This window comes from Chiloscyllium plagiosum, chromosome 10, assembly GCF_004010195.1.
Source record: "Chiloscyllium plagiosum isolate BGI_BamShark_2017 chromosome 10, ASM401019v2, whole genome shotgun sequence".
In the NCBI taxonomy this organism is placed as follows: Eukaryota; Metazoa; Chordata; class Chondrichthyes; order Orectolobiformes; family Hemiscylliidae; genus Chiloscyllium; species Chiloscyllium plagiosum.
In genome coordinates this window covers 34,786,823-34,814,165 of record NC_057719.1, presented here as the reverse complement: position 1 = coordinate 34,814,165, position 27,343 = coordinate 34,786,823, and the positions used below count along the sequence as shown (strand labels likewise).

Here is a 27,343-nt window from a genome sequence, read left to right as displayed (position 1 = left end):
CTTCTATCCCTCTACACAACCACCTTTGATGTGGCATCTTTTAAATTGCCTTCTGGGAATCCAAGTACAGTACATCCACCAGTTCCCCTTTATTCACATGTTACCTCCTCAAAGCACTCCAACTCAAGTAAATGACCTTATTTAATAATAGCGTCAATATTTTCTCAATGAGATATTAAGATAACAGGTTGTTGTTTCCTGTTTGCGGTTCTCTCCCTTTTTAAATAAATGAGTTACATTTCCCATCTTCCAATTTAACATGATCATCCCCAAATCAAGGAAGATATATTATACATTTGCAAAATTAAAACCAAATCTCAATAACTACTTCTTTTAAGATCCTACAGTGTAGCTCATCAGGACATGGGCACTTGTCCAACAGCTCCAACAATTTACTCAGCATGGTGATTCAGATTTCCCAGAGTTCCTCCCTTGCATCGCCTGATTCATTACTACTTCTGGGATGTTGCTTGTATTCTCTTTACAAAGACAGATAAAATACCCATTCAATTAATCAGTCATTTTCTTATTTCCACTATTAATTTTCCAGTCTGACTTTCTATGGGATCAATGCGATATTAACGGTCTTTAAATATTTATAGAAACTGTTTTTATATTTCTAAATTTCTCTTGCACTATATTCTCATTAATATTTTTGATTTAAAAAAATATTTTGTCTAGTTTTCTGTCTGTACTATTTTAACATTTCCAATTAATCATGGCTGCTAGGACCATTCCTTGGAATTTGCAATGTATTGTGAATTTTCCTATTATGTATCTAATATTGCATCTTGGTTGAACCATTCCTTAAAATAATTTGTCAGTTCACTTGAGCCAGTTTCAAGCCTTCATTATATCTTAAATTTTAAAACAGGTCTCAGACCCAGTCCTCTTTCGCTCACACTAAACAGAAAATTCAATCACGGTCACTGCTACCTAGGAGTGTCTAACTTTAGAATCCAATAAAGTTTACCACTCAAGAATAAGATAAGTAATGAAATAACTAGCTACTTGCTTTACTTTCAGAGTCCTTTAGGCATTGCTGACAACTTAGCTTGGCACACACATCAGGCTACTACTATGAATTGCCTCTGTGAAGGTTAGCTTTACCTTTTCTTTAGGTGCTGCTGACAATATTTCTCAGGGTCTTCTACTGCTTATGAATGTGCAATTCAATAGTAAGGATTTTATTGACCTCAGCATCTCAAAGTGCTCTAAGAAGTTGACACCTGCCATTCTTACACAGCTGCAGTCTATGTGGTGATTACGTTGCCAAGATGCTATGAAAGAATTTGAGAATTCTGGCACAATTACAACTAGACTACAGTGATATATGCCTAAGTATAATATGCAATTTGGAAATGAATATAGTTATTGTTTTCATGCACCCAATGCCACTGAACTGCTCCAATGTGGTAAGTCTAGTTGAATTTCCAATCACTGGTGACCTTCAGGTTCTATTCCTGGAGTTAATCATTCAGTGAAACCTGTGGGGCATAATTATGACTTGTACCAATCAATTCCAGTCTTTGCATTGTGCAGTTGTTTTGGTGAATTTGGGATGGATTGCTTCACTACTTGATAAATTATCTTGATATTTCCACTAGCATTAATTGTCTGAAGGAAGGAGCTATTCTCCTCTAGCCATCTGACCAAAAAGGAATATTTTATATTGGATGGCAGCTACACTTCTGTAATTGACTATGTATGGCTGTAAAGTTCAGATTTGTTAAGTCAGAGTTCATCCCATGTCATTTTCATTTTTAATATCTGCCTGCAATTATCCAGTTTCAAAACACTGCCATTGAGGTGTAGAACAATATTCACTACAATTTTAACAGTTATTATCTATCTTGCCTAGTAAGTATCTATATTAGAAATATTTTTTCTCTCCGATGGATTACAGGTGAAATGTGCTATGCTACAATGCATCAAATAGCTTTATTCTGTTAAAAAAAATGTTATTGGGCTTACGAGGCAAAGATTCGGACCTTGTCCCTACCTCTGGGTTCAATTCCCACCTGCTCCAAAGGTGTCATATCTCTCCCACAGGTTGATTAGAAAGTATCTAGTAAGGCAAAGACTGGGGTTATTGAGGTGCACTGTTAGTATCCTCACCTCCAAACAGGGAGGCCCAGTTTCAAGTCCCAGCTGCTCCAAAGATGTGTAAATAACATCAGAACAGGTCGAATAACTGGGCAGTCTCATGGTGCAGTGGTAATGTTGCTATGTCTGAGCCAGGAGACTCAAATTCAAGTCACACCAATCTAGAGGTGTTTAACAGCATCTCTGAACATGTTGATTAGAAGATATATAAAAAAGGCAAAGATCTATCCTAATAATCCATGCTTTTTTTAAGAATTCAAACTCGGATTTAAAAGTCTCAACTATGTTCCCCGAGGATATAGGCTTACAATGCAAAGTTGCCTCTAATTGAGGACCAACTGCCAATTTTAGTCAGGCATTCCAGAGGATGGCAAATGAAAGAAGTGTTAGTGCAACAGACAGTAATCATCTGAGCTTGGATCCTAGCCACATTACTACTCTATTATTGTTAAGGCTTTAAGATGTATCCCGGCAAGCCAGGCAGCATCAGGAGGTGGAGAAGTAAGCGTTGCGGATGTAATCCTTCTTCAGGATTCCAGCATCTGTAGTTTTTTTGTCTCTTGAGATGTACCCCAGCAGGATCTGTTGAAGTGAGAGCTCATTGCTGAGGCTTCCTAACATAGGGATATTAGTGCTGGGATTATATTCTAAGCTTCAGCACAAGTTGGACACAAATCAAGTTTCCTGTTTTCACTATTGGAAAGCAAAAATAACATCCCTACCAATAGTGTAAAACAAAAGCAGATGGTGCAAGTGGAGAATAATTGAAGAACATTGGAATAAAGGGAAGGAAAACAAACAAATATCATTTTAAAGTTATGCTGCATTATTTAGTGTGGGTTTTATTTGTCGGCAGGAGTTTTTATGGAGACAACAATGTACACAAATAATGTGTTTACATATAGCATCTTTCAATGGTAAAATGTCTCACATTAAACATCACAGGTGCATTAGCAAACACTAATTTGATACCATTTAAGAGATGGTTCCATCTTGGAGAAGGAGAACACCTGTGAAAGCTTGCACCAGTAGAGCCCAGTACGTATTTTAATAAACTAATTTTCATAACTCAGTACGGAATTGTACTTCCAACCCAAGGTGGTCCGTAATGTAGTTGTGTCACAAAGTAATTTTAAATAGCCATTCAGTGAGGAACTTCTACTTTGTTCATCTTTGCTGCCAAACATTCTTCTCCTTTAAATTAGCAGTCACCTATCTGCAGTGATCTTCCACTCAGACTGGTGTTTTCCCACACTTGGGTCAATAGCTTGCAGTTTGAGTGAATTCAACAAGAGAAATTAAGTCAAACATTAAATAGGAGCACCAGACAGCTGAGTCAATTCTACATAATATTTAGCACATTCAAAATAAATCATTATTAAGCATACAGTGAAGCAACTCTAATATCTCTTACTAAAAAATATTCTTTTGTAGACCCTGGTCCAGTCATTGCATTCACCCGACTTCTCCACTTCAACTGCACTTCATTTCAAAGTATTACACTCAGATTCAACTTGGCAGCACCACGGGAGATTAATGAATAAAGTGAATATAATGAATAAATCACCACTAGTCTCAAAACAATGAAGACTGAAGATTAGATTCAGAGTCCTTTGTGGCAGACATAATTTATTAGGAATTATTTTCTGACCAAAGACTGCATTCCAGACATGTAACTTGCTCATATCTAGGAGTTGTGAAGTGTTGACAGAGTTGATGATAAAATAAGTCAAATATAGAGAACCATTTCACATGACAATATGAAATGATTATTCTTACATGTACTGGTCAAACTAGACGGACCAGAAAGCTGAATTATTGAAAACAGATCTCTCAACTGCAAGGAGTAAACTTTTAACAGACTTAAGTTGGACGATGCAACACACTTTCCCTTTATAGAAAATCAATTATGATAAAACAGATATGAAATCCAAAAACTGCAAAGGTAACTAAAATTTCTCAGAACTTGTCACATTGAACTTGGCCTTAATATTGGTCTATCTGCTGTAATACTAGCGGACACACTGAATTAAGTTAATTTTTATTAAATATAAATGACAAGCTAAGTACACTGCAACAAATTCCTTAAACATTAATCTCAAATTTAAAGAAGACAATTGAAAACTTCAAGCTTAAACATTGCCCAAGAAAATAATACTGCCAAATGGTCTATATACTCTGAATACTGTTATGTTCCTTTGTATTAACTGTAGTTGTGCATAACTTAATCCATACAGACATACAGTTTACAAATTTAATTTTTGTAAGTATTGCAAACAGTGCTAAAGTACTTCTTCCTATCCAAACAGACAATGCAAGTATTCCAAATTTACAAAATATTCTACCTAAACTAGTGAACATTAATTTAAATCAGGAATTCAAAAAAACCCTTAAAGTTAAAAGTATTGTTCCAGTCACTGGTGGGAGTTGGAGTTCCAATTGTTTGTAGTGTTCCTAAAATATACATTTTGTTCTATTTCACTCACCATAGGAATATTCACCAGTGCTGAATAGATGTGTAGATTCTCAAAGCTTTTGCTCATCCTCAATGAATATTTAAAATTAGTATGTTTGGTAGATATTCTGCAATCCACCAGTTGGCTACAATATTTCACATTGATCATCTGTTGCGTTGGTGATATTTGTCAAGAAACTCAGAGTAGCAAGTTAATGAACAGAAATAACAGAGAATTGGGGCTTCAGTGCCACCCATGTTATCCACAAGGACCACCGTATGGGAGACTTGATGCAAATTCAAATTTACAACCACTTGAATGAAGGAGTTCAAGCAAGGTCTTCTGCAAAAGCAGGTTTTAGTCAAATCCAGATCCTGACATAAATGGGCTGGAAGGATGCATGGTCCATAAGCAATTCTTTACAAGTAAAACAAAAATGCCATTAGTTTATAAGAAAAAAGACAGTAAAACAGTTCAAGTGCAAGATGCACAATGAGCAAGTATCAAAAGACAGAATGCATTCTAAACCACAATGACTCCACTCCAGGTAATTCTGCTCATGGTTATAATTGACAAGATAGCAAATGAATCAAAATTAAACAGTTCCGCCAAGCTTCTACAATTTGTTATTTTTATTTATAAAATGGAATGCATAATGCTCCTGGTTTAGCAAACGTTTGAAGAATCAGATTATGCCATTTTTGCATTCTGAATGATTTTTTTTGCAAAGACCCTAAAAGACAGCTCAAAATCTGAAAACAAGTTTGAATGTCAGATTCCCATTCAAGTCTAGGTTTGAGTCTAAGCTTTCCCCAACATTCAAACTCCATACGCTTAGTCACATAGGATTCGCCTTAGCCAAGGGAGAAAGTAGTTTCTTTCAATGCAAAAATGCATTTTCAGTTTGTCCAGAGCCTACCTGGTAGCTCTGACACGTTTAGTTGGGCAATGCCATCAGAAGAATGTTCAGGTTTAGTTTTTGTATCGATCAATTTCAGCCATGGTGACACTGAAGACAGTTTACTTGTCCTGTTAGACCCTCAGGCTTTGGCTGATGGAATAAACTAATCAGAAGAGGATACAAACTCAACTAAAGACTTCTTCAAATCCCAACTTCTGCCCGAGGATCTCTACAAGAATGCACTCACATTGAAAAACATCAATAAAATTCCAAATATGAACAACTCTTGTCACCCCATAGTTCAAAGTTAAATAACTCGCTATGGTGGTGGTGGTAGTAATAATAATAAATAATAAAAGTACAACCGTCAAGACAGCTGTCACGGGTATTTTGAAATTTGTTGACATTTATAAAACTAGCCCTAAAATATAAAAATCAGCCTTCTGGATAGAGAATACTGTGTGGGAGACTTTTTGGTTTAGAATAGTACTAGTTCTTTTTTGAAAATCTCAGTTCAAAGAAGTTTTAAAATAGAATAAAATTTGCTCTGGATATTAAATACGACTTTGTTCAATTTTATTTAGAGTACTTCCCAAAGACAAAAGTCTTTTTAGTAACTATTCCTTTTATTTAAAATTACCAATTAAAATAACTTCTTTCAGGGTTTGCGATTTTTGAGAGGATTGTAGCTCAGGTTGAAGTTCAGGTTCTAGGTTTGCATGCTGAGTTGGTGGGTTTGTTCTCAGACGTTTCACCATCATGCTAGGTATCATCAGTGACCCTCCATTGATGCACTAGTGTTCTGTCCCACTTTCTATTTGTGTACCTTGGTCTGTTAAGATGTAGTATATCATTTCCGGTTCTTTTCCTCAGAGGTTAGTAAATGGGGTTTGATGCATTTATTGTTGGAGTTCTGGTTTGAATGCCAGGTCTCCAGGAATTTCTGTGCGTGTCTCTCTTCAGCCTGTCTTTGGATGATTGTGTTGCCCCAGTCAAAGTGGTGTCCTTCTTCATCTGTGCGTAAGGATATTAGTCATGTCTTTTGGCGGCTAGTTGCTGCTCATGTATCCACGTGGCTAGTTTTCTGCCCGTCTGTCTGCAGGATATTTTGTATGTGACATTTGATTTGCTGGTTGTTGGTACAGGGTGCTTTTGGTTCATCAGTAGCTGTTTCAGTGTAGTAGTAGGTTTGTGGGCTACCATGAAGCTAAAAGGTCAGAGTAGTCTGGTAGCCATCGCAAAGATGTTTTTGATGCAAGGTAGTGTGGCTAGAGTTTCTAGGCATGTTGTGCCTTCTTGTTTGAGTTTGTTGTTTAAGAATCAGCAGACTGTGTTTATCAGGTACCCAATGTTCTTGAATATGCTGTATAGGTATTTTTCTTCTGCTGCACGTCGTTCCTGGATGCTGCAGTGTGTTGTGGCCTATTTAAATAATGTCCTGATACAGCTCTGTTTTGTGGGTGTTAGAAGGATTGCTCCTGCAGTTGAGTATCTGGTCTGAGTATGTTGCTTTCCTGTAGACGCTGGTCTGCAGTTCTCCATTGACTGTTTGTTCCACTGTGACGTCTAGGAAGGGGAATCTGTTTTGTTCTCTTCCTCTTTGAAGAAGTTTATGCAAGGGTGTTGTTAATGAAACTGTAGGTTTCCTCTAATTTGTTCTGTTTCTTAATCACAAAGGTGTCATCCATATGTCAGACCCAAAGCTTGGGTTGGATCTTGGGGAGGGCTGTTTGTTCTAGTCTCTGCATCACTGCTTCTGCAAAAAACACTACATAGGACAGACAGGCAGAAAACTAGCCACCAGGATACATGAGCACCAACTAGCCACCGAAAGACATCACCAGCTATCAATAGTATGCTTACACAGAGACGAAGGAAGATACCACATTGACTGGGACAACACATTCATCAGAGGACAGGTTAAACAGAGACATGCACAGGAATTCCTCGAGACCTGGCATTCAAACCAGAATTCCATCAATAAACACATCAATTTGGACCCCATTTACTAACCTCGGAGAAAAAGAACTGGAAATGATACCACCCACTTAACAGATCAAGATAAACAAATAGAAAGTGGGACAGAATACAAATGCTTCATTGGAGACTCCCTGATTAGGTTACCTAGCATGGTGACAAAACGTTTGAGATCAAATCTACCAGCTCAGCGAGCAAACTTACAACCCGTTCTTTCAGCGTATTGCTCCCCCCAGAATCAACATTGGAGGTGACAGAAGCATAGAAGTAATAGAATTCTGCAAATCACTGAGCTGCAATTAAACAACATAATCACATCTATTTATATCATTTATTGTTTTTCTGTGTGAAATATTTAATCTTTGTATGCTCCCACAATACTTGGCCAAGTTTAAAGGGAAACAACATGGTCAGCTCTGAATTAAATTCTTGAAACTAAGTGAAGATGCTACTCATCTTAAATCAGCTTAACTGCTGCTCAGTTTAAGCCATTATTAAATACTGCATCTATTTATTTGGTTAAAATCTCTTACCTGTAATTTATTGTTGCTCTAGCTGCTATCTCCAATAGCGTCATTGGAATCTGCAGCTGAATCATTGGAGTCAAAGGGCTAGGTTGTTCAAAAAGGTTTCCGAATAGATCCACATTCTCAAGGCACAACTTCTGGAAGTCGCATGGAAGATAAGGCAATTTGTTGCGTGCTACTGAGAAGAAGCGTAGTTTAGTCAGCTGCCCAATCCTGTAAGGAAGCCTCAGCAACTCATTGTCATCAAGTTTTAGATGAACAAGTTCTCGCAGTTGACAGAACTGAATAGGCAAAGCACGCAACCTGTTGTGGCTCAAATCCAAAAACTGCAAAGATTTCTGCAATGTGGAAGTACACAATGCAATACTGAATGTTTCCAAGTGGTTATTGTGCAAAACAAGCTCCGACAGACAAGAAAGATCCCCGATGGTGGCTGGAAGTTTGCGTATGTGGTTATTACTAAGATCCAGCTTCCGCAGTTTTCGAAGGTAGAGCATTCGCATATCAACACGTGCTAGTTTGCAGTAGGACACCTGTAGAAACTCTAGAGAGTAAGGGAAGTTTGTGGTAAGAGGATAATCTTTCCTAGATGTGATTACCATTTTGGCTTTTGGCTTTTCAACTTCTGAGGTCTTAACTGGAGCCAGATTGGACAACGGTATAGTGTCTATTTCACTACCTCGGTGAGCCAGCCTTAAAGTGGAAAGGAAGTTCTTCAAATTATTGACATCTGCCTGTTAAACAGAAAAAAAAGTCAATACATGATGAAATAACTTAACGGTTTACTGTGCACTGTCATAACTTAAAAGTGTTATCTTCAATTTTTATTTGTTAGACACTTCAATCTTACCGTACTTCTACCCATTGTTAGCAGATTTATGAACAGACCTCTCATATTTTGTGGGCGGCACGGTGGCACGGTGGCACAGTGGTTAGCACTGCTGCCTCACAGCGCCAGAGACCCGGGTTCAATTCCCGCCTCAGGCGACTGACTGTGTGGAGTTTGCTCGTTCTCCCCGTGTCTGCGTGGGTTTCCTCCGGGTGCTCCGGTTTCCTCCCACAGTCCAAAGATGTGCAGGGTCAGGTGAACTGGCCATACTAAATTGCCCGTAGTGTTAGATAAGGGGTAAATGTAGGGGTATGGGTGGGTTTCGCTTCAGCGGGTCGGTGTGGACTTGTTGGGCCGAAGGGCCTGTTTCCACACTGTAATCTAATCTAATCTAATTTTAGAGTTGATCTTTCCCTGAACCTTCTCTGTAGCTGTAATACTACATTCTGCGTTCTGTTCTATTACCCTGATGTACTTATGTAAGGTATAATTTGTCTGATTAGCACACAAAACAGCACTTTTCACAGTATCGCAGTGACAATAGCAATAAATCAAATGAAATACTGAGGTGTCCTATACTATCTTCTCCTGGAAGCCAACAGATCATTCCTGTAACATTGGAGTCAAGGGTTTATCATTTAGTCTCCCCTATTATTAGAAAGCAAAGCTGTGACCAATCTTTAAAAACACCCCTTGCTGGAATGTACCTTTCTGAAAAAGTCGAGAGCATGCTGCTAGGAAAGCACAGCGGGTCAGGCAGCATCTGAGGAGAAGGAGAATTGATGTTTCGGTCACGAGTCCTTCATCATTCATTCCTGATGTGCTTTCCCAGCAACACACACTCTACTCTGGTCTCCTGCATCTGCAGTCCTCACATTTTCCTCCTTTCTGAAAAGGAGTGCCAGCTATAGCAGATCATTTCACGATTTTCTTCATTAGAAGCATATAACACCAAACACCAAGTCACAAGAAGTGATCATAACTGTTAAGAGGAGATTTTCTGTACATTTACATTAAGATAATTAAAATAAACACTGACTATGAATGTCAGTTGTAAGAGCAAAATTACTTGTTATCTGTTTAGTATACATCTTGCTTCAAAGTCTACTTTACGCATTACTGTAATATGGCAGGTATTTATTCAGTTCATCATGTGTTAACAGAAAAGCTGAATTTAATCCATGGCACAATAGTATGTGAACAGCAATAAAGTTATAAGTAAGGTTATGTGTGAGCAGTGTTTTGAAACATTCAGACATTGCCTCAGGACAAAAAGTTTACTGCAATAATTGAAATTGACAACAGAAAATAAATGCCAAAAGTTTGAATTATATAATATGTATGAGTTATGTTATGAGGAGTTACAACAATAATTAACATTCAGACTTAATAACTTAGGTACTATTCACCCGAATTCTCTCCATTCTTCTCTAGATGATCATTTTTGCTGTTGTAGATTCATTGATTGCTTATGACATACCAATAACTCAGCTAAGTGGTCACTCTTCATAGACCACAAGTTTAAAAAGTCCACATGGCTGCAGAGTTAAAAATTACACAACACCAGGTTATAGTCCAACAGGTTTAATTGGAATCACTAGCTTTCGGAGTGCCGCTCCTTCATCAGGTGGTTATGAAAGTTATAACCTGGTGTTGTGCGATTTTTAACCTTGTCCACCTCAGTCCAACACCGGCACCTCCAAGTCATATGGCTGCAGGGTGCATCACAGCCTATTTCAAATTTCAACCATATATCCAACAGTAAAGTAGAAATCATGAACAAAAACTCTGCCTGTGTTTTTTTTTGCTTCCTTAACCAGGCATTGGTGGTTTATTGAACATATCTACATCTTATTTTCAGAATACAAGTTATTAAATCCAAGGCTTTCTGTACCAACACAACATAAAATGTTTAATACCCATTCATGTCCACTTCCTATTTATCTAGTGGGAAATAAGGGAAAATATTTTTTTAAATGTATTAATGGAATACATTTATTGCCCATTCCTAATTATAAGTGTCAATTACATTACTTTAATGCTGGAGACATATGTAGGCCAAAACAGGAAGAATAATAGATTTTCTTCCCTAAAGGACATTAAGTAACCAGACAGGTTTCTTCATGGTGATTTCAGTTGAGTTGGGAGACACAAATCTCTGGAAAGGTGTAGACAAGGCAAACACCAGAATCTTTGTCCTGTCAAAATGCCCTGGAGCATGGCCTAGTCATATCAAATGAAGAGTCAATTACAAGACCTCATAGCAACACACTCCAGACACTAGCACTTATTTAATCATGTCATTGTCCGATTGAAGGACTGCAGGGATGTTTGCTTCGGCCATGCCATGACAGGTGTTGACCACCTCTGGTCCAACCACTGCATCATCTTTCAATCTGATGCTATCCTTAATTCTCTGGTTAGCCATTGTTGGCTTATCTCCTTTCTAGAATCCTCCTTCCATAATAGAATATATCTTTGATGGGAGACAAACTATTTTCTTAAGAATGTGGCATTCTGCCATAGTTGTAGATATAATCGCTGAGCTGGGAAGGCGAACATACCCACAACTATGGCAAATGACACCCGAGCTACAAATCTTTACCAAACCCTGAATTTGCCATTCTTCCTCAACCATCTTTGCTGCTAATCTCCAGTCTAATCCAGCTAGCTCTCCCCCCATTTCTTTATAACTATCCTTATTTAACCTGAGCACAGTTGTTTCCAACCCAAGTTGAGGAATCAAGCACACAGCAGGCCATCTTAGACTGTGTATTATACAATATTAAAAGAATAATTGGTAATTTGTTTGTGAAACACCCCTTGGGGATGACAGAACTCATCAAGATGGAAAGTAAGGTAGCTGATTCTGAGACTTCCCCCTCTAAATCTGAAGGGAAACTATGCTGGTATGAATTGGCTCTGTGGCTTGAGAAATGTTACTGAAAGAAATGACAGTAGATAGGCAATAGGAAACATTCAAAGAGCAAATGACTGAACTACAAAAATTGTTTATTCCTGTCTGGCACAAGAGTGCAAAGAGAACAGTGGCCAAACCATGATTTAGAAAGAAAGTTAGAAATAGTGTGAGATGCAACAATGAAAAAAACACAAATTGGCAAGAAAACCAACAATGGTCTGGAGGATTGGGAACTGTTTAGAAGTCGGCAAAGGAGGACTGAGGAATTGATTAAAAAGGGGAAGATAGAGTATAAAGTAGCCTTTCAGGGAACATTAGAACAGACTGGAAAATTTCATTAGGTATGTAAAGAAAAAAAAGACAAGTTTAAACCAATGTAGATCCCTTCCAGTCAGAAACAGGAGAATATATAATCCGAAACAAAGAAATGGCTGCTGAGCTAAATTCATACTTCACTTCTATTTTCACAAAAGGAGCACACTAATAACATACCAGAAATGATGGGGAAAACAGAGTTTAGTGAGAGGGAAGGACTGAAGTAAAACTGTATTAGTAGAGAAATGGTGCTGGAGAAATTGATGCCATTGAACGTTGATAAATCCCCAGGCCCTAATAATCTATATCCCATAGCATTTAAGGAAGTGGCCCAAGAAATAGTGGGTGCATGAGGTTATCTTCCAAGATTCTTTAGACTCTGGAAAAGTTCCTACATACTGGAGCATTATTTAGAGAGGGAGAGAGAAATCACAAAATTATAGGTCAGTGTGACATCAGTAGTGGGGAAGAACCTAGGTTCCATTAAAAAGGATTTTATAGCAGAGCGCTTACAAAACAGCGGTAGAATCAGTTAGCATGGATTTACAGAAGGGAACTTATGCTTGCCAAATCTAATAAAATTCTTCAAAGACTTTGTGAGTAGAATTGATTGGGGGAGGTAGCGGAAGTGGTTTATTTAGATTCTCAGAGTCTTTCAAATCCCACATAGAAATTAATGTGCAAAATTAAAGTGCATGGGATTGGGGTAGTGTATTGGAATGGACAGAAAATTGGTTAGCAGATAGGAAACAAGAGAACGAATAAATGGATCTTTTTCTGAATGGCAGATGTGACTAGTCGGATATCACAGGGGTTGGTGCCAGGGTTCAAGCTATTCACGATATATGTTAATGATTTAGAACAGGGAAGTAAATGTAATATCTCAAAATTTGTAGATGACACAGCTGCATGGAAGGTTGTGTTGAAGTGGATGCAGATATCTTTGTGTGATTTGGACAGAATGGGTGGGCAAATGCATGGTAGATGCAATATGTTGTAGATAAATGGGAGGTTATCCATTTGGCAGTAAAAATAGGAAGCACATTCGTGTTTGAATGCCTGGAAATTGAGAGGGGGGAACGTTCAATGAGATCTTTGCACCAGTCGCTAAAAGCAAGCACACAAATGCAGCAAGCAATGAAGGCAAACTGTATGTTGGCCTTCATAGCAAGAGGATTCTTGTCCAGGAACAAGGATGTTCAAGAACAATTATACAGAACACACCTAGAATATTGCATGCAGCTTTGGTATCCTTATCTGAGGAAGGATGTTCTTGCTATAGGGAGTGCAGCAAAATTTGGACTACCAAATTTATTCCTGGGATGGCAGGACTGGCATGAAGAGCAATTGAATCAGTCAGGATTGTAGTCACTGAAGTTTAGAAAAATGATGGAAGGACCTCATAGAAACTTACAAAAGTTCTAACAGGATTAGATAGGTTGGATGCAGAAATCATGCTTTCATCGGTGGGGGAGTCCAGAGCCTTAAACTATGACCCCTAGTTAAGGGGTAAATTTGTTAGGACTGAAATAAGAAGAAATTTCTTGACCCAGCGAATGGTGAGCCTATGCAATTCACTATACAACACAAAGTGGGTGAGGCCAAACCTTGTGTTTTCAAGAAAGTTGTTGATACAGCTCTTATGGCTAAAGGGATTAAGAAATATGGAGCTTGGGTGGGATTAGGGTGAATACAGGAAGCAGTGGTGTCTCTCCCTAACCAATCAGATTGAAGAATCCTTAGTACAACTCTCAGATTTAATTAAAGTGCAAGTCATTATGTGAGGTCATTATGTGTAATTCAACGAAGTATAATGTACAGAAAATGAAGAGAGAAAAAGTAAAAAAAAGATTAAGAGATAGTTGAGTAGAAGACAGTGAATGCTTGTACTTTAAAAAATCTCCAATAAAAGTCTTAAGGACTAAGACTCCACTTTTAAAATTAACTTTCAGTGCCAAAGAGATTGTTACACAGTAATTAAGGCTGACTACACTGTTAAAAACTGGTTTCATTTGAATGGAAAAGCCCTGACTTTATCAGCTGTGTTTATCATAACAGTACCACAACTTCAAATAAATTGATACATCTTAGTGCCAAGTCTCGCATTGAGGTACCAATGTTGTGGAGGTGCTGGTGTTAGACTGAGGTGATCAAAGTCAGAAATCACATAACACCAGGTTATAATCTAACAGTTTATTTGAAATCACAAGCTTTCACAGCACGGCCCCTTTGTCAGGTGAAGTGAGAGGAATGCACACAGAACACAGAATTCATGGGCAGAGAGATCAAGAGATCATACAAATGGTGTAATGGAGTATCAAAAGTTAAGTCTTGACAGGTGACCAAGGGTGTTAGATGGGGTGAGTAAAGTACAATGGCTGAATAACAACTGAAGGGATGACCTATAATCTGATTAAATGAGGCAGAGAAATAATTACAAAAAATTAAAAATAAGATGATACTGGAGACAAACCAATGACTAAAATAACATGGAACACAAACAGAAGCCACTGGAAGAGTCCAGCCAGTCCAGCAGCATCTGTGAAGAAAAACCAGAGGAAGGGTCACCGGACCCAAAATGTTATTTGATTTTGCTTCACAAATGCCGCCAGATCTGCTGAACACCGCCAACTCACTCCCACCCCCACCCCAGCAACCTCTGCCCTTGCTCCTGATTTACAGCATCCACAGTTCTTTTGATTTTTATTTGACAGGACTAACATGATAGGTATAAGAATCACACGCCGAGAGTCTAACCGGAGTAATAAATCATCCAAAGCTGTACAAACTAAAAAAGGTAGCGCCTTCCCTCGGCATGAGACTGTTATATCTGTCATGTTATTCCATCTGTGAAGCAAAATCAGAATTAACATTTCAGGTCCGATGACCCTTACTCTGGTTTTGCTGCTGCCAGACCAGTTGAGCTTTTCCAGCGGGTTCTGTTTGTGTTCCATATTATCCTGGTCATTTTGTTTGTCTCCAGCACCCCTTTATTTTTAATTATCTCTCTGCCTCATTTAATCAGATTATAGGTCAGCTCTTCAGTTGTTCTTCAGCATTTGACACTTAACTCACACTAACACACACTCTTGGTCACCTGTAGAGACTTATTATTCCACATTCCACTCACACTGTTTGTGTGATCTTTTGATCTCTGTGTCCTTGATCTCTCTCCTCATAAAATCTGTGTTCTATGTGCTTCCCTCTCACTTCACCTGAAAGGATTACACTCTGAAACCTTGTGATTTCAAATAAACCTGTTGGTGTATAACCTGGTGTTGTGTGATTTCTGACCAGGTATCAATGTGGCATAACTTCAGGAAGGAGGGAAAAATTGAACAGCAATTTGTTGAATTTATTGAACGTTCAAGCAGAAAGTTAAAGGGAGGGAGCTAAAGGAAAATTGACAGTCATACTAAAAAAAAAGCCTACCCTACAATGGGTATTATATCAGTGTAGACTGGGACCTCTGTCCCTGAGTGGTAAGACTCTCAGCTTTCAACCAGATGGCCAATTGGATTACAAGAAAGTTGAACAGTCCTGTCAAAGACCGCTACGGTAACCAGTTCCAACAGAAGACCCAATGGAGCTCAGAACAGAGGTAGACAATGGGTACTGGATAAGGAGTCTAGATTAACGTGGTGCTGGAAAAGCACAGCAGTTCAGGCAGCTTCCGAGGAGCAGTAAAATCGACGTTTCGGGCAAAGGCTCTTCATCAGGAATATAGGCAGAGAGTCTGAAGGGTGGAGAGATAAGTGAGAGGAGGGGGGGGGTGGGGAGAAAGTAACAGAGTACAATAGGTGAGTGGGGGAGGGGATGAAGGTGATAGGGAGAAGAGGAGTGGATAGGTGGAAAAGAAGATAGGCAGGTAGGACAAGTCTTGGGGACAGTGCTAAACTGGAAGTTTGGAACTGGGGTGAGGTGGGGGAAAGGGAAATGAGGAAACTTTTGAAGTCCACATTGACGCCCTGGGGTTGAAGTGCTCCTCGGATGCTGCCTGAACTGCTGTGCTTTTCCAGCACCATTCTAATCTAATCTAGACTCTGGTTTCCAGCATCTGCAGTCATTGGCATACAGTCCTTATCCAGTAGGTAAAAACACAAAGAGGAAAAAGGTGTGCTCCAAAAGTACCACCCTCCAGATGATAGTACACCTTTTCTTCCCAAATTTTAACAAGTCATACTATAATGGCTCCCACTCCCACCAATAATATTGTGGCATGGGCAGGGTAATAGTGGGCCAATAGCCCAGACCAACATATTACCTGAATTTACTTCCAGAAGAACATCACAAAAGGCAAAATGACTTTGGAATGCAGTGAATAGACACTTTTTAAAAATTAAATAACAGACAAGCGTTTAAATTTGTTCCCTGGTTGTAACATATTTACATTAGAAAAAATTTAAAGGACCGTGTAGTAATAAAATGGCACCGTTCATTCAATGCACCTCAATCTCATACAGTATACAATGACTATTTGAAGGAATGGAATTATACATTATTTTTGCTAATATTTCTCATTCTTGAAGGATATCCAGTTCATTTCTACATCCTTCAAAATTTCAAACTTAACTTTCAATTTCATCCCATCTTTCAGGATATTAATACATGAGTACATCTAGTATCACATTCAAGCCACTAGAAACCACTTCAACATATGTTTGTCAATTCTTCCTCTCTTTCAAACACAAGCAGAAAGACCAATAACTGATATTTGGCTCCTTAAGCCCACTCCACAATTAAATAAAATCATCATTAGTCTATCTCAGTTACCCATTCGCACAAGATCCTCATACCTGTAGGTTTGTAGATGCTAAGGAAAATCAATTAACTTCTGACTTGAATATACTTAATGACTATAGATGATGTATGCTCAGTCAGGAACTCCGCAAGTTCCAAAAATTCAGCTAAATAGTCAATACCTTTATTCTGAGACAATGAATTCTAGCTCTCCCATTACCCGGGAGGATCTCTTTCTAGTAAGTAATTTCTTTAAAAATTGAAATATTATAAATGTGGTAATTTCCCAAACTCTAGCTTATGCAAGCCTAGTTACTTAAACTCTCCGGATGGGACAACCATCCACTACCCTGAAGTAAGACTAGTGATCGTTTGTATCACTCCTTCCAAAGGAAATATATTAATTTCTTAGGTAAGGAAAACAAAACTGTCCAGGTGTGATCTCATTAAGACTCTATATAAAGACATGTTTACTTTTAACCACCTAGCCTCCATTTATCTTCCTCCATGACAAGCCAATAAAGGTACTGATCAGACGACTCCACAATCTGGTACACTATCATGTGCAAACATATCAAAATATTCAAGTTGATTTATTTTTCTTGAACTTGTAACTCCATTTAATAAAACTTTTAATAATATACTTTATAAAACAGTTCTGATAGTCTGAGTGATAAACAAAGGTATTTTAGTATGATTTTATACTGTAATGGATTCAAATCCCAGTGGAATAAACACTGGAATTAGGAGAAGCAAGCCAGTAGCTCTCAAACCTAATCTGCCATAATAAGACTGTGGCTGCTATTTGAGTTTTGAATTTCACACTCCCATCTATCCTTAAATCTTTGATTCCCTTTTGTAATTTTGTGAAACAGACACTGAAATAAAGGACTATATTTATTACATTGCTTTCATTAAGCAATGTAATAAATATATTTTAAAATTATATTTGCTTGAATCATGGAGACAATGAAGCATCAAGTCAAAATCAGAAAAAAACAGTTTCAAAGTTGAAAACAGTCAATGCTCACTGTAGGAAGCATTAACTAAATTATGCACAGCAAAGTTCCTCAAAAAGCAACAAGATAATAAACAAATAATGCATTCTAGTGGTAATGGCAAGGGATAAACATTGACCAGATCTTTTCTACATTTCTTCAAACAGTACAATGGGATATTTTATCTTCCAGCAGATGGACGTTGTTTAACATCTTACAGGAGAGATGATACCAAAAATGCAGCACTGTCCTATTACAGTATCAGTGTACACTACATGCTAAAGGCTCTCGATTCTAACTTGAATCTTTGATGGTACCATCCCAGCCACATAGAGTCATAGAGATGTACAGCATGGATACAGACCCTTCGGTCCAACCCGTCCAGATATCCCAACCCAATCTAGTCCCACCTGCCAGCACCCGGCCCATATCCCTCCAAACCCTTCCTATTCATATACCCATCCAAATGCCTCTTAAATGTTGCAATCGTACCAGCTTCCACCACATCCTCTGGCAGCTCATTCCATACACGTATCACCCTCTACGTGAAAAAGTTGCCCCTCAGGTCTCTTTTATATCTTTCCCCTCTCACCCTAAACTTATGCCCTCTAGTTCTGGACTCCCTGACCCCAGGGAAAAGACTGTGCATATTTATCCTATCCATGCCCCTCATAATTTTGTAAAACTCTATAAGGTCACCCCTCAGCTGCACTCCAAGGTCTCTTTGTTCAGCAACACTCTCTTGGACCTTACCATTAAATGTATAAATCCTGCTAAGATTTGCTTTCCCAAAATGCAGCACCTCGCATTTATCTGAATTAAACTCCATCTGCCACTTCTCAGCCCATTGGCCCATCTGGTCAAGATCCTGTTGTAATCTGAGGTAACCCTCTTCACTGTCCACTATACCTCCAATTTTGGTGTCATCTGCAAACTTACTAACTGTACCTCTTATGCTCGCATCCAAATCATTTATGTATTTATATTTTTCGTAGAACAGAAACTTATAAAGTAGAAAATGGAAGGCACAAGAAATTTTGGAATGTGGGAGAAGTAAAAAAGACGTTTAGGAAGAAAATTCTTGAGTGCATACTGCCTGAAGGCTGAATCAGTTACTGTAGCATGGAAAGAAAACAATATGCAAAGAATCAAAAAGAGCAATATGCATGAAATAGGACACAAAAGTGGTATGTTGAAGCAAGGTTTTGGAGGTATTTGAATACAAGTAAAGATTTTACAGTTGATACATCTAAGGTCAGAGGAATTTACCACAGAAACAGCTAGGTACTCAAATGGTTTTTAAAAGAAACAAACACCAATGTAAAACATTCAAATTAAAATTTTATTAAAATTATATAAAAGATCCAGCACATACCTTACTCAGACAAACATCCACAGCAGGCTCTTTCAGTCGGATAGTTGCTTTTCCTTCTTCCACGAATTTGGTGAAAAACTGCTCTATATTTTCTTTCAGCTGCAGAATTTTTTGTGAAAATATATTGTTAGCTGAATACTTTGCAAAGTGCACTCGATTGACTTGTACGATATTGTAAACCTCACCTTGTATTTACAGCCTGCTTTGTCTTTTAAGGTACAGATCAAAAGATGAATGGTTGAAGAGTTGTTTTTGATACTCCGATCGTGGTGTTTCCCTATACACAGAACAGCTCGGTTTCCTTTCCCTCTGTTCCGCATACCGAAGGTCGGGAGCATCCGATTGATGACTTCCACTTCACACTGGAGTTTCATAGTATCTGCAATGAAATGATCACCCACTGAAGTCATAATTCTGGACAATCGAAGCATACAGCATTCCCATGTACGGCAACCATATAAACAAGTTGGATGAACAGTGTGCTGTCCTTACGGATTGGCTGGTGCGTTGGCTTATGTAGCCACTGTTAGGAGCCAGAGAGCATGTCACACAACGAAGAGAGATTCCGTCCCCTCCCCTTCCCCCTGCCGTATAAATCTCTGGGTCAAGGAGAACCTCAGCTGCAGGAACTACACCCTGGAGTGTGGGGAGAAGCACTGCAATGGAAAACGGATGGGGGAACTGAAGCTTATTTAATTATAAACTCAAAACATTGCCTAAAAAAAATGTAAACCCATTTTGGGACAGTGCCAACTGGGGGAAAAGTTCAACTGCTTCACTCACAAATGAGTTCACAGCCCTGAATGTATTATTTTACCCAATCTTAACTTCAGTATGTTCGAAAGATCGACTCTTTTACTGACACGTGGAATAGTCTTTTACATTAAAAAGTTTAAATTTGTCACACCCTCTCAAACTAGCATGTCGATTAAAAAAACATGTATCTGAATTGCACAGATTTAGTAGTGAACTAAGCACGGTTAATTTTAACCATACTTGAGTAATGGATATGATTTCACGTGGGCGCAGAAGCCTTCAGATTATTTACATCTTGGAACCGCCATGAGAATTAGTCGTCGGTGCACGTAGTGTACATTCACAAAGGCGGGAACAGCTTGTATCAGAGAACATTATAGTCAATGAACATCACGTTCTCCACGGATTGCTGCTCACGTAAATTTGAATCAGTGGGAAACAAGTGCCAAAACTGAAAAAGTGTGTAACAAATGCCTGACGCAGTCTTCTACCCAGGCCCAATTCCTTAATGGACTCCGACCACGTTTTATTTAGTATGCTATTTCTGAAGGACAGTGGTTTACACATCGCAATACAAGAGTCGAACACAAAAATAAAAATACTGCAGTTTCTGGAGACAGCAGATTGAGACAGAAAGGACTGGGGAAACTCTGCAGTTCAATCATCTATCGAAAGAGAGAGAAAGAGTGGACTTCTCATAATATGACTGAAGATTTGAACAGTCTGCAACGGCCTGTAGTATGTCGCGTGGATATGATTAAAACGTAGCAAAGCTCAACATAATATAAAGCATAAACCATGTGTAATCCTATCAATATTAATTAGGAATAAGAGTAGGCCATTCGATAGCTGATCTGATTATACAACATTCCTGCCGACTCCGATAATCTTTTACACTATTGAGTCACATAAAAAGACTCCCCATTCACTGCCTTTCGAAGAGACCTCAATCATGAAAATTCGAAAAAAATTCTCATCACCGACTCAATTTTTGAACAGGTTTACACTTACATTTAGATTTTATTGTCACTGTACAAGAGTACAGTGAAAAGCGTACAACGTCGCCACACACTGCACCATGTTAGGTCCAAAATACCTAAGCGCACATTTTAGTACAGAAGTAGAAAAATAGAGCTGAAAATGTGTTGCTGGAAAAGCGCAGGTCAGGCAGCATCCAAGGAACAGGAGAATCGACATTTCGGGCATAAGCCCTTCTTCCCGAAACGTCGATTCTCCTGCTCCTTGGATGATGCCTGACCTGCTGCGCTTTTCCAGCAACACATTTTCAGCTCTGATCTCCAGCATCTGCAGTCCTCACTTCTCCTAGAAAAATAAAGATACAATTTAAAAAGTTCAGCACTACAGTGTTAGTGTAAACGTGGAAAAGTAAAGAAATGAAGTTAAAGTCAAATATTACAGTCCTTTCTTAAGGTATGGGCCTGCTAACGTTCCAAGCTTGGCTTTCCCCACGAGACTTCGTTCTCCCCTGTGCCGGGCATGCTTTCCTGCATTGGGCGATGCCACCAATTTCAACCAGCTGCGTCATGGCCGACTGAAGACTGCCAGCCGCAGCCAGAGGCGACGAATGAGCTCTCAAGACTAAAGGACTAAAGAAAGAGAAAAAGCGAGAAAAGAAGAAATGAAAGAAAAGCAGTTGGAATGGATGAGCGCTGGTGAGGAGCCCAACTCTATCGCCATTTCCCACGAGAAGAAACATCCATTCCATATCCAACCTGTTAAGACCCCTTACGATCTTATGTCTTTTAATCAAATGACTTCTTCTTCACGGTGGCACAGTGGTTAGCACTGCTGCCTCACAGCGCCAGAGACCCGGGTTCAATTCCCGCCTCAGGCGACTGACTGTGTGGAGTTTGCACGTTCTCCCCGTGTCTGCGTGGGTTTCCTCCGGGTGCTCCGGTTTCCTCCCACATCACAAAGATGTGCAGGGTTAGGTGAATTGGCCACACTAAATTGCCCGTAGTGCTAGGTAAGGGGTAAATGTAGGGGTATGGGTGGGTTTCGCTTCGGCGGGTCGGTGTGGACTTGTTGGGCCGAAGGGCCTGTTTCCACACTGTAATCTAATCTAATAAAAAAAAATCTAATCATAACCTTAGTAGATACAAGCTTAGCCTGTCCAAATTTTCCGCATTAGTCAACTCACTGATTCCAGATATTAGTCTAGTATCTGAATGGTTTCCAATGCTTTACACCTTTACTTAAATAAGACTAATACTATACATTAAGAATTGGCCTCACCAATGCCTTATATAACTGAGCATAATCTCCTTATGTCTGTATTCAATTCCACAATAACATTCTATTACCTCTCCTAATCACTTATAGAATCATAGATATGTACAGCACGGAAACAGACCCTTCGGTCCAACTTGTTCATGACGACCAGATATCCCAACCCAATCTAGTCCCACCTGCCAGCACCCGGCCCATATCTATCCAAACCCTTCCTCAAAGCTCAAATCCTCCAACCCTGGCAACATCCTTGTAAATCTTTTCTGAACCCTTTCAAATTTCACAACATCCTTCCAATAGGAAGGAGACCAGAATTGAACGCAATATTCCAACAGTGCCCTAACCAATGTCCTGTACAGCTGCAACATGACCTCCCAACTGTACTCAATAATCTGATCAATAAAGGAAAGCATAGCAAACGCCTTCTTCACTATCCTATCTACCTGCAACACCACTTTCAAGGAGCTATGAACCTGCACTCCAAGGTCTCTTTGTTCAGCAACATTCCCCAGGATCGTACCATTAAGTGTATACATCCTGCTAAGATTTGCTTTCCCAAAATGCAGCACATCATATTTATCTGAATTAAACTCCATCTGCCACTTCTCAGCCCATCTGATCAAGATCCTGTTGTAATCTGAGGTAACCTTCTTCGCTATCCACTATACCTCCAATTTTGGTGTCATCAGCAAACTTACTAACTATACCGCATGCGCACACATCCAAATCAACTATATAAATGAAGAAAGGTAGTGGACCCAGCAACGATCCTTGTGGCACTCCACTGGGCACAGGCATCCAGTCTGAAAAACAACCCTTCACCACCACCCTCTACCTTTGAGCCAGTTCTGTATCTAAATGGCTAGTTCTCCCTGTATTCCATGAGATCTAACCTTGCTTACCAGTCTCCCATGGGGAACCTTGTCGAACATCTTACTGAAGTCCACATAGATCACATCTACCACTCTGCCCTCATCAATCCTCTTGGTTACTTCTTCAAAAAACTTAGTCAAGTTTGTGAGACATGATTTACATTGCATGCATACTAACCTTTTGTGATAGATGCAGTAAGACACTCAGATCTGCAACCTGCTTTTTTAAATTCTCCCTGCCAGAAAATGGACAATACCAGATCAAATGTTCAAATAGACGTTCAATTCAAAACTTTATATGACTCAGGTGACCAACCAAACTGAGCTGATTTATTATCTTGATTAGATTGCATGCATTTAAGGTGAGAGAAAATTCAAAGGAGATGTGAGGGGCAAGGTGCTTTTTCTTTTACACACAGAATGATAGGAGTCTGGAGGGCGCTGCCAGGGATGGTGGTGGAGGTAGATGTGACAGTGGTATTTAAGAGACTTTTAGATAAGCACATGAATATTCAAGGAATGGAGGTATATGGACAAAGGGCCGGCAGAAGGGATTTTAGTTTAATTGTCGGCATGTTCGGCACAACATCGTAGGCCGAAGGGCCCATTCTTGCATGTTCTATCACGTTTTCCCACATTATACTCCATTTGTCAGATCTTTATCAATTCAAACTCTATCTCTTTGCAGCCTCCTTGTGACCTATTGACAACTTTCTTACATATCTTTACATAATCAGCAAATGTAGAAACTATGTCCTCACTCATTCATCCAAGTCATTTATAGAAAGTGTAACCGGTTGAGGGCCCAGCAATGATCCCTGTGGCACAATTATGACAATTTGCCCAATAGAAAGTGACCCATTCATGCCAATTCGTTCTGCTATAAACTAGGCAATCTACTGGAGGACTACAGAGATCTCAGAGGGTCTTAGGGCAAAAGAAGTTAGAGTTGATCAAAGGATGAGATTACAAAAAAAGATTTGAAAACAAGAGATTTTTAAAATTAAGGTGAGTAGATGCCAGAAAGGGGGTCAATGAAGATAAACAAGTACAGGGCTGATGGGTGATGAATATTTAGGACTTGGTGCAAATTAGAATCTATTTTAAGCCTCACATAGGCAATTAGACAAAATTAATGGGGAATTGAAACTCAAATTCTTACAATGCACTATTGAATAATGCTAATGTATTGTTTTACTATGCTATCCAGCAGCCAGAGAGATTAATTGTTGAGATTTATGTTAAATCACAAAATCAAAGATGGTAACACTAAAACAAATCAAAGTTAAAGCTCTACATTCTCTTTCAAGATAGCAATTCCTTCAAAATTTGAGCCATTGATTACTATCTACAGCATTGGATTTAATTACAATGATTTCTAATGAAGATATGAAGTTTGTGAATTTCCAGTCTTTCAACTGTACAAAAAAATTTGTAAAATTTTAAAATGGAATGTACTATGTTTTGAAAATGTCATTCAAGTGTTTTACAAAAATAAACTTTCTAAACATATAGCCTATGGATCTACAAATGAATTAAAGAATTATTCAGTATGTTTCAAAAATACACACTTTAATGCTGCAAATGAATTTAAGCTTCTAAGGAGAACATTCTTCGGCTGAAGAGTCCTTTCCAGGACACAATATAGAGTCATAGAGATGTACAGCATGGATACAGACCCTTCAGTCCAACCTGTCCATGCCGATCAGATATCCCAATCCAATCTAATCCCACCAATCCTATATCCCTCCAAACCCTTCCTATTCATATACCCATCCAAATGCCTCTTAAATGTTGCAATTGTACCAGCCTCCACCACATCCTCTGGCAGCTCATTCCATACACGTACCACACTCTGCGTGAAAAAGTTGCCCCTTAGGTCTCTTTTATTTCTTTCCCCCCTCACCCTGACAGGTATTAGAAAATATCCAGCATAGCAGCTTAACACCTATTATCTAAAAGGTGCCAGTTTAGATAGAGAATATTAGCAAAAGTAATTCATCGAGGAAAGCACTGTCAAGCCCAATCTGCCATCATCGAATATCTATTTGAAAAGCTTAGTAGATAGCAATTAGAATGGAAACCCTGGTTGATGCTCCTTTTGCTATCCAAACAGCACACAAGTAATTTGCAGGCTCCTATCACTGCTCTGTTATCAATTACAAACGAGGCTCAAATTCTTGAGCAATAAATTCAATGAAACATAAACCATTTTTAAAAGTGTAGTTAACACAAGTATTCCTTATTCATGCATTTCCATATTTGTAAATATTGGCACTGCATTGAAGCACTTTCCTGATGGATGGTTTTGTAGATCTCATGGTGAGACGATGAAAGGAGGAGACAGCATGATAGAGTAAAAGCACTTACCAAAATTGCTACAATTTATTAAAATAGATCAGTTGGGATTGCCATTTGAAAATGTCCACTGGTGAATGTAAAGTTATCAATGGTACTTGACTTCAATAAGATGTTTTTTTTCTTTTCATCCATTTGTTACTACTTTTGATCAAACCAATCTATTTGAACATTTTGAAATTTGCTATTGAAAACAAATATTTTAAGTAGACTTATTTGATCTGGCTAGCTCATTCCAGGGATACCATCACCTCCCAGCAAAACAAAATCCTATCTATGGCACTCCATGTTGAAGACGACAACAGCTGACAAAAGCCTATCCCATCAAAACTTCTAGGTTATGTGGCCAAATGCATTTGCCTGTCAAAGGCAAACCATGTAGGGAATACAAAGTTAAAAATCACACAACACCAGGTTATAGTCCAACAGGTTTATTTGGGAGCACTAGCTTTCAAAGGGCTGCTCCTTTATCAGGTGGTTGTCAGCCAACCACCTGATAAAGGAGCAGCACTCCAAGGCTAATACTTCCAAATAAACCTGTTGGACTATAACCTGGTGTTGTGTGATTTTTAACTTTGTGCACCACAGTCCAACACCAGCACCTCCAAACCTTGTAGGGAATTGTTTTAGATTAGATTAGATTAGATTACTCACAGTGTGGAAACAGGCCCTTCGGCCCAACAAGTCCACACCGACCCGCCGAAGCGTAACCCGACATTTACCCTTTTACCTAACACTATGGCCAATTTAGCATGGCCAATTCACCTGACCTGCACATTTTTGTCTGGGATAGTCTTATGCGTGGAAAATATCTTGGATTACTGAATAAATCATTAGAATGCAACTTCTGCTTTAACTTCTATTTTCCGAAGTTTGACAGAAAACAAAGGCCAAATACGTGGGCGGGGCAAATCCAACTCCGTTTAAGAAGCAGAATTCGACGGAAATCAATGGCGAGAAAACAAACTTTCGGTTCCGGAGCTCCACAGATAATCATGCAGCATGAAGTACGCCAGAGTTTTAAACAAGACAAGACTTCCTCAGCACTCTCAGGGCCGCTTGTTCACAGACGGGCCAGACACACCCACATCCGCTATAGAGGTGGCCCCCTAACCTCTCCAAAACGACCAGCGGGGAATGGCAGCCACTTCCCCATCTCCAGGTTACACAGGCTCCACCACTTACCCTAAAAAAGAGAGTCCAAATGAATAGAGGCTGACTCCCGAGTGAACTCAGCTCGACATCCCGCGGAGGCAACCGACAACATTCAGGAAACCCGCCTCAGCCACACCTCAATACGGGTCCTTCCTATTGGCTCAGCCTGGAGCCAATAGGAACCGCAGGAGATCGGAAGACAATACCTCCAGAATCCGCGGGCGGCGCTGTGGTGCCACAGCTAGTTTACAATACCCCAGCTGCTGGAAACCCAAAATAAAATTGGAAATTCGGGATATTTGCAGCAGGAGTAGCCTTTTGAGGCCGACTAGCCTCCTCCGCCTTTCATTAAGATCATGGCTAATCCATCCATTGTCTCAGCATCTCCTACCTGCATTATCCCCATAACCCTTAATTCCCCTACCATGCAAAAACCCATCCAACTGTATCTTGAATATTTTTAGTGAAGCTGTTTCCTTTGGCACAGAATTCCATATATTCACTACTCTCTGGGAAAAACAGTTAGTTCCTCATCACCTCTGTCCTAAACCTACTTCCCCTAATCTTGAGGCCATGTCCACTAGCCCCAGTGGAAACAACTTGCTTGCCTCTGTCCTGTCGATCCCTTTCATAATTTTATGTTTCTATAAGATCCCCTCTCATTCTTCTAAACTCTAGCGAGTACAGTCCCAGGTAGCTCAACCTCTCCTCATAGGGTTACCTCCTCATCTCCAGAATCAACCTTGTGAACCTCCTCTATACTGCCTACAAAGCCAGTATATCCCTCCTCAAGTAAGGAGACCAGGAC

The 27,343-nt window shown here is 39.3% G+C and overlaps 1 protein-coding gene across 2 annotated transcripts; it reads right to left on the bottom strand.

Annotated features, from left to right (window-relative positions):
- Positions 1–2,929: 2,929 nt before the first annotated feature.
- On the bottom strand, positions 2,930–26,685 carry lrr1 (leucine rich repeat protein 1). 2 transcript variants are annotated; one of them, XM_043697350.1, is made up of 5 exons: positions 26,566–26,685; positions 19,330–19,523; positions 19,145–19,243; positions 7,974–8,701; positions 2,930–4,979 (listed from the first exon to the last, which is right to left on the bottom strand). In XM_043697350.1, the coding sequence occupies exons 2-5, from the start codon at positions 19,516–19,518 to the stop codon at positions 4,727–4,729; spliced, it is 1,269 nt and encodes a 422-aa protein (XP_043553285.1). In that variant the 5' UTR covers positions 19,519–19,523; positions 26,566–26,685; the 3' UTR covers positions 2,930–4,726. The 2 variants fall into 2 exon arrangements, with proteins under 2 accessions (XP_043553285.1, XP_043553286.1); XM_043697351.1 differs by lacking the exon at positions 26,566–26,685 and adding an exon at positions 19,637–19,776.
- Positions 26,686–27,343: the final 658 nt, after the last annotated feature.